Genomic DNA, 8,580 nt, shown 5'->3' with positions numbered 1-8,580 from the left:
GGATATTTTTTGGAGGAAATGTTATAAATCAGTGGGAAGAGAGACAGAAATGGATAAGATGTGTGGAATGATAGAAGAAAGAATGGGATCAGGAGGGAATATAAAGATATTCAATCTTAGTTAATGGTGATATTATAACTGTAACAGAGGAAGAACAAATAGAGATGCTGGCACAAACATTTGTTAAAGTTCAAAGCTGAGATAACATTAGTGAGGAGGAACAAAGAGGGAGAGAAGCTACAATAACTGAAAATGAGGAAGAAATATTATCATGAAATGGAAATACCAACAACTTATCAAGTATTCCGCTTACAAATACAGAACTGAGTCGTGCTCTTTGGAAAATGACATCTAATGATATCTTACTTGAACTATATAGTAAAGTATGTGAGAAGGTAAAGTGTCCACAAACCAGGAAAATGCACTAATCCAGGGAACTATCAACCAATAGCTTTAACATCCCATGTCTGTAAATTAATGTAGAAAATATTAAATGACCGGTTAACATATTATATAGAAATGAAAAGACGTGTTTTAAAGTATCAGAGTGGATTCAGGAGGGTTATAAATACAATGGATCTAACTTTGTGTTTAGAATATGAAATAAGAAAAACACAACGACTTACAACTCTCTCTTTAAGAACCACGGGAGAAATAAATATCAGGCAAAAAAAATAATTTAAAGTGCAAATTTTCTTTTTATTCTGATTTCATTTTACAGCAGAAATTATGTAAAGCATTCAGAAGACATTTTCCACATATAAGGGCAATATTCAAAACACTTTGCATGGCCTCAGCAACAAAATATTCTTTTTAAAAACATCAACAATTTAGTGATGCTTGTGCATGCACGTTTGTAAAACAAACAAAGTAAAAACTAGGCTACAAAAAAACTAAATAAAAGAGGAATGAAAGACTGAGATAGGCATGGAGAACACAACAGCAGGCAAGGTGGGAATACAGCAGGAAATGAGAGAGAGAGAGAGAGTAAGAGAGAGAGAGAGAGAGAGAGATATAGAGAGAGAGAGAGAGAGAGAGAAGTAAGACAGGGTGAAAGAAGAGGAAGGCAAGGAGAGGTCTAGCCATAGATTATCTATAAGGGTCTACCATTCTAGCATGCAATGTGGTCTTTGGCCACACCCTCTCAAAACAAGGCCTGAAAGGTTATACCATTCATTCCTAGGCGAATTTATGAGAACAGAGGCCATCTCTGCGCATGTCTACCAGCTGTCTACTATGGCAATATTTCTTTATTTTGTTTAATTTTTTACTTTTTTCTACTCTACATACTCTTTTTACAGTCACCGTCCTCTCCAAAAACATGAACATATTGATGGATTATCTGCAATCTGTGTGTCTAGTTTCATTTGTGTGTATGTGTGTGTTGATAAGCGCAAGCATTCGGATGTATATTAGTCTGTGTGTGCATATATATATATATATTTATATTATATAAAGGAGTCCAAAGCTGTGTTTGTTGTGACGTTGAGTTGTGCTGATGTGAGAGGAGGGAGCAGTTTTAAGAGGAGGTTCAAGTGATAGCGTAACATGAAGGCTCCTGACAGTGCCGTCCTAACCATGGCTGTCTCTCAGTATGATGAAAACATGTGAAACACATATAATAGAGATCATCCAATTGTAAATATTTCAGTATACTATCTCTTACAGCTTTTTTTTTTTTTTTAATTAAGAAAATTGAGGTGAATGCGTGGCCGTTAACTATTTTCATTTAAGAATTATTTGTATCAAGAATCTTGTGCGTTTAAGACAAGAGCAAGTATATAAATAGAAATATCACTTGCTTTCAATTTAGTTTTATAATCAAACAAAATACTATAAAATACGGGATTTGGAGTTTTTTTTCTAGTAGAAAAAGTGATGCAAACACAGTTTGGATGAAGCAAACATCACATTCAGAAAGAACGCGTCGATCGAGAACATGATTTGAAAATTTTAAATAGTGAATGAACAACTGGAGTATCCCTAACATACACAAATATGTACACATACATAATGCGTACACAAATGTACACAGTCGCCAGTAGCGGTACGACTTTGTCGGCCATCATCACACTCCACATACCATCTCCCTGTTCTTCAACCCTGAGTAAAATCTAAGGGAGAGATTTAATTGTTCCCAAAGACATAAGCACAGAGAGAAAGAGTGTGGCTGTTTCTGAATGTGTACATTTTGTACGCTGTATGTATATGAGAGAGTGAGTGAAAGAGAAAGAAAGAAAGAAAGAAAGAAAGAAAGTGACGGCTATTTTGTCCTCTGGAAAACTGTTGGGTTACACTTTTGTTTAAATGCTGCAAGTACATTTGTTTTTAAGGAAAGACAGACAAAGCAAGTCCCTGCAAGAAGACACATCTTCCTCCCAACAGCGACACTGAATAGACTCGTGTGACAGTGCCTTTCATACACAGAGGCTGATTTCTATGGTTGATTTCTTGTTCTAATACTGCAAAACTGACACACAAGTGGGGCATTAAAGTGATACTGTAATTACTGGGTTGTCTCATAAAGCAACACATAGCATCAATCAGGCCACGAGCATCCATTCACACCACCGACAAATTAGAGCTTTCCAACTTCGGATCAAGTTTAACACTGTCAAGTTTTTAACACACAATTTAGGAAAATAAACAGGTAACTGGCGACCTTTTTTTTGGAGGACATACAATAGATATTTCCTGATATTAGCTTTTCTGTTATTGAGCAGGCACTTTCTAAACAGAGCTTTCCAGAAGTCTAAAGTACACGTCGTATCATAAATGGCAGTGACGATATGGAGAAAAAGAAATCAAATGATATGTAAAAAGCGGGAGGCGGGGCGGAGACATTCTGTTTGAAGATGGAAAGCTTTGACTGGAGGCCAGGCTGGATCCGCTGTAGGTGTGATTAATGGTCTTAATAAAAGCTAGTATGTTGCTGAAGGCTAGCACAACCACACTGTAAAGAATGTAACGCCCTCTTCCATCATTCATTGCATTCATATTAAAACGATCTTCATCACCATTAGTATCATACTTGCATTATCGTCGTCGTCTGCCTTTAGACAAACCTCAGAACATGTTTATGGTTGAGCTACTACTAGATCTCTTCTATTGTCTGTGTGTGTTGCCTCTGTGGATCCTACTGATATCTTTTGGGTGTTGGTTTCCCCAACATAACATATTGTTAGGCAAAAATAGCATTCATAATAATTGGCACTACTGGCAAAAAGGGTTTAATTTTTGCTAGCCAAGAAACAAAAGCACAAAGTGTAAATGTTTTTGTCTGAAAGATCATCGTTTCAGCTAACTTTGTTTTCCCACTTATAATTCTAACATTAGATTTTTCAGTTGCATGCTTTTAACAAAATGTTCTTTTCAGTAACACTTATACTGGATACTCTTAAAGTGAAGCGGTTAAAATCCTCTCACAGTCCATAGCCACTAACATGTTCTTTTTGCTGTTTCTTTGTCTTAAATCTCATGCACATTACTCCGTTTGTAATATCTACATTATTTACAAGCAATACAGCCATCCTGTGTACCCAGGTCTCTGTCTTAAGTTCTCATTATGGGAGTAAAATAATTTATAATCTTAAATACAGTCCTCTTATGAAAAAGTTTCAGGGTCCTCGTATCCCCTTACCTCGTCAGTTTATATACAGGAATATGCAATAGTCCAAAATATGGATTTGATCGCCCGTATGGGCTAATATGGGGACCAATGCCCTGTATAGGGGCAGGTATAGGACCCATGTCCTGTACAGAGCAAGCATAGAGACCTCTCAGAGTCAAGAAGAAGTCAAGGCAATGGTATGTGACTCTCTCCTCAAAACCACAGTTAGGATTTAGAGGTTCACGCAAAGAACAAACTAACAGAGACATTTAACCATTGGAACATGTCATATTTTACCACACAAGGGGGGAAAACCAGTCTCAAGCCGAACCACTCTTGAGCCAATTAAATAAATAATTAGACCCTTAAATAAATAAAGTTTTTAAAAAAAGCACCCAAAATAAGTCATTTGTCCTTACACAGTTCACATTACACAGGGCAAGGATAAGTTGATGAGGACGTAAGTGAGACACAACTACACATAGAAATACAAAAGAAACAACACTAAAGCAGTTTGGCAAGCATGCAGGAGCTCGTGGCTCAAACACATGCATTGAATTGAACAAACACGGACACACCACGTCAGGCGAGCAAAGTGCTGCCTCTGAGAACGACTCCATACAAAGTCCATGTAACAAATTAAGACATCGTTATTCAGACCCCAAACCCTTATCTAACAATGCCCCTCTTACATTCAAGTGCAGTTCCTCCCCTTTTGATCGGGTGACTGATTAATAGGTTTGTAAGCCTGTGAGTCCGAGTGGTTGGTGATATTGTGAGATACTGAATCAGCAGAATGGTTTTGCGTCTATAGCTCTTCAGGATGATGGAGAGGAGGAATAAGCGAAAAAACCTTGCATGCAAATGCAACATAGAAGTGAGTTTTTTGGTTTATGTTTTTCTTATTCTTTCATGGATTACTGTTTGGATACAAAACGCAAAAAGGTTTCGTATATTTTTCTGCATGTCAAAGTAGCCTTTATCTTGAGCTGTTCACCATCGCCGGAGCACATCGGGATGTCGTCGTCAGGCGCTTCCACGTGCCGTCTCGTCTGACTTGCTCTTGCAAAGAAACATACCCATGAAGAGTGCAAAGAATGCCATGAGGTTAATGTGATGGCCTCCCAGTGAAACTGTGGAGGAGGATCAGTGCTGTGGGCAGAGCCAGGTCCCTGGGCTCTACCCAGCAGTCTGTCTGTCTGAGCTGCCATGATGGACACCTATCCTGTCCTCAGTCTGTCTGGGAAGAGTTTTTTTTTTTTTCCTCTCTTGAGAGAAGAGGGGAGAGAGGGTGAGAGAGAAGGGAGGGAGGAGAGGAATGGAAAGGGGCGGGAGGAGGGGTTGGGGGAATGGAAAAGGGAAGGGAGGATGGAAGAAAGGAAAAAGGAGAAGATGGAGGGCGGGGAGGGTTTATAGATTGCTCACAGGCTGAGGGGGTTGTGTGTGGGGTCTGGCGGTGGGCTCTCAGGACCCCTGGCCTTTCTCTGCTCTCTGGCCCTGGGGAAAAAACAAACACACATTAGAGACACACTCAGAGAGAGATTTGTATGCCATGCGTTTTCTCTTTCCACTTTTATATCCAAAGGCCATACTCAGAGCAACAAGAAAAGTATTCAGCAAACCCCCTGCAATTCCCGCTCAGCACACACACACACACACACACACACACACACACACACACACACACACACACACACACACACACACACACACACACACACACTCTCCATCCTGTAATCCTCCCCACCCATCAAGGCACAAAAAAAGAGACTGGCAGGCCAAGCAAGACACTTAAAAGTCTAGTGATGTCAGTCAGAACATGCCCCCATGAAGACCATATGCAAGAATCGCTCCTCTATCTATCTATCAATCAGTCATGCAGAGACATCATTCAGCAGTCCTCGGTGAGAGACAGAGAGAGAGAGAGAGAGAGACAGGGAGATAGGGAGGGAAGAAGAGAGAGAGAGAGAGAGCCAGAGGGAAGGATGATAATCCAGGATCTCCTCTCCCCCTCCCTCCGCTGACATGCAAACAGGCATCAGCCACCAGGAGAGAGGGAAAGACAGAAGAGAGAGAGGAGACTCACCCGCTTCAGAGGCCTATCGTCCATCAAGGGGCTTCACAGGAACAGCAAAACAATACCAACTATTAGCACCAATGTAGAGAGCGCATGTGCGGCATTGGGCTGTAAGTGTGTGCGTGTGTTTGGATGTGTGCGGTGATGCTGGAGGGTGCGTGAGGAGTTTTTATGCCTCACCTGTGGCGGCATCGGAGCAGGAATCTCAGGATCTTGCGAGCAGCCTGGTTCTGTTTTTTCGTGAGGAGGCTGCTGTAGGCGAAGACACACAGGAGTAAGAAGAAATCTTTTGCATAATTATGCCCTTTGTGTGTGTGTGAGTGTGTGTGAGAGAGAGAGTGAAGTACCCAAGGGAGTGTCTATAGGAGCGGTAGTATTGCTGGATGAGGACCGCTGCTCTACGACTCTGTTGGAACTTCCTCTGCTCATGGAAACTCCGGAAACGACTCTGGATCAGGATGGCTGCCAGGGTCATCCTCTTATAAAGTGCATACTGAGAGAGAAGACAGAAGCAGCGTGTTGTAAAACCTTCCGTCATGTTCTAAGCCCGTATACACCCAAGACCCTCTGTACCCCCCTAAAAAAAGACAAAAACGGGTCTAAGTGTGTCTCTAAGGGTTAGGAGCTTGTACACTTAATTGGTTTGTTAGTAAATGTCCATGATAGATCACGTCAAGCTGTCTGAAAAACAAAAACGTGTGATTAAAACTGACTTGAATGTGAATAAATAACCTTCTACAATTAACAAAATTCATGACCACTTTGGTGCTTTAAACTTCAATATAGAGGCACATAGTGAAAGACACGACTAAGCCGCGTGGCTTCATCATAGATTAGTAGCTATTAAAAAGATAAAAAAGTTAATACCATTAAAGGAAAGAACTGTAGCTCAGGATGGGGACAAGCCTTGTTTATATTTTTAGTTCACTGAAAATCAACTGCTAATGCACAAAATAGGTTTTAGTCGTCAAAAGAGTCAAAATGCTTTATGTAATTTTAGCCCAAATTTATGGAAGGAACACAACCATTAATGCTATTATCTAATTCAGTACTTAACTGTAGGTCAGCTTGACATAAAAACAAGTAGTGGGTTGATGCTAGCCGTGTGCTGTTAACTCTTACCTGCTTGTATCTCTTATAGCAGCGCTGAATCACTGCTGCAATCTCTTTGCGTTGTTCCTGAATGGGACCCTGAGGGGAGAGACATGAAGAGTTTGTATATGTTAAACGGTTCGTGGTAATCTTAAGCTTTTTCAAGTGATTGTTTGTCATGAAAGATAGAAATAAGAGAAGAAGATAATATGAACAAATGCCAAAACACAGTGATTATTTTACAATCTCTGGGGTCAAACTTCCAAAGCAGTGGAGGCCATGCATACTGTAGGCCTACCTTGTGTTTTCTGAGGGAGTGCAGAGCATGCCTGATGGTCTCATACAGCTCCCCCTGCTCCGCGTCAGTCATGGATAGACAGGAGTCAGTTTTCAACCTCTCCTCTTTCATAGCTGCACAGAGGAAGGAGGTCCAGTCGAAGAGGGAGGAAGGGGCTTGCTTAGCCTGAGGACTCTGCTGATCCTCAAGCCCTGAGAGAGAGTTTGGTTTGGGGCTAGGAGTCTGGGACTTGGAGTTTAGAAACCTGGAGAAAAGCAGAGTAAAGCAAAAGTTTAATGTAAAAAAAAATTAAAATTTGATGAGATAGGTCGAGTAAATGTGGTGAAATCAACAATGCTATGACTCACCTCTCCACCTCGCCGAGGTAACCAGACAGTAACCTGACGTCACTGCTGATCCCCACCTTCCCGGAGTCTGTTTCAGTCTCCATAGCCTCCTGCTTAAGCCTACCAGTCGAAGCCTCCATGATGTGATCAGCTAGCATCGTAATGTCCATCTGCAAGACACGCAGAGCAGGCGTTACTTACACATTTCTGACACCTGCTGCCCTTAAAATAAAAAATGATCTTTAATTTTGGCATTTATTTCCATGCCTATACTGATGACACTCGACTCTGTGTACTAAATGGTTAAGGGAATGACTGCTTTTCATACTTAAAGGTGGGCGAATGCATGTTTCTTTTAATTTCCTGCACATATAACTGTGCATTATCATCACTTGATTTTTTAAACTTTCTGTTCTGTGATGTTCCCTGTTTACATTTAATGTGTTTCGCTCATACAAAACACATGACCAGTTTGGCCAGAGTCTTGACCAAACCAACTAGGTTTAATCAAGTAATACATCTTCTATCCTTCATGAGACCCCTTGTCATGCTAGATGTGACATCAGGGTACCTCTAATAGTTAGATGGGCTTGCACTGTCCTTTTTATCAGATTTAATTCCATCATAGAGTAAACAGAAACATGTCTTCCACTGGTGGCTAATTATCTTTTAAAAAAATGGAGGCATCAGAGCTTTTATTACTGCAATCTCTTTCTTTAAAGACAATTTCTAGTTGTGACAAGCACTACAAATGGCTAAATCCAAACTAAAAGCCTTTTTGTCTTTATCATCATTTGGCCAAGCTCAGTGTTGTACACATACTAAAAGGGAATCTATAACTTTAATGTCAGGTTCAACCAGTTAGTTTCTTGTTCTTGACAATGATCAATATAGTATGTGTGCCCTTTTTTCCCTTTTCTCGTAAGTACACTTGATCATTTGTATTAGTGTCTGCTTGTGTGGGAACTGAGTAGTGAAGATAACACTGATGCCCCTGCACCAGGCGCCTTTCTTAGGCCCCAATCAGACAGAGTGTGTTTTAGCAGCCTTCGGCCTAGGAAGGAGGTTATGTTTTCACCGGCGTTGGTTTGTTGGTTGTCCGTTGGAGGATTACTCCAAAAGTCCGCAATGGAATTGAATGACATTTTTTGGAGGGGTGGGTTGTGCCACAATGAAC

The 8,580-nt window shown here is 40.7% G+C and overlaps 1 protein-coding gene across 5 annotated transcripts in view; it reads right to left on the bottom strand.

Moving 5' to 3' along the window:
* Positions 1–977: 977 nt before the first annotated feature.
* LOC141764541 (calmodulin-binding transcription activator 1-like) overlaps positions 978–8,580 on the bottom strand; it is a 68,697-nt gene continuing 61,094 nt past the window's right edge. For 2 of the 5 annotated variants that reach the window (XM_074629843.1, XM_074629872.1), the window contains 6 exons: positions 7,425–7,573; positions 7,078–7,321; positions 6,810–6,878; positions 6,035–6,180; positions 5,868–5,939; positions 978–5,107 (listed from right to left, as the gene is read on the bottom strand). In XM_074629843.1, the coding sequence (XP_074485944.1) occupies positions 5,032–5,107; positions 5,868–5,939; positions 6,035–6,180; positions 6,810–6,878; positions 7,078–7,321; positions 7,425–7,573 (756 nt within the window). In that variant the 3' untranslated portion in view covers positions 978–5,031. Of the gene's footprint in view, positions 5,108–5,696; positions 5,728–5,867; positions 5,940–6,034; positions 6,181–6,809; positions 6,879–7,077; positions 7,322–7,424; positions 7,574–8,580 lie in introns of all 5 variants that reach the window. The other 3 variants (XM_074629857.1, XM_074629865.1, XM_074629850.1) reach the window with 3 other exon arrangements.

Source organism: Sebastes fasciatus, chromosome 1 (assembly GCF_043250625.1).
Source record: "Sebastes fasciatus isolate fSebFas1 chromosome 1, fSebFas1.pri, whole genome shotgun sequence".
NCBI lineage: Eukaryota > Metazoa > Chordata > Actinopteri > Perciformes > Sebastidae > Sebastes > Sebastes fasciatus.
The sequence above is the reverse complement of the archived record's forward strand: the minus strand, read 5'-3'. Positions and strand labels throughout refer to the sequence as shown.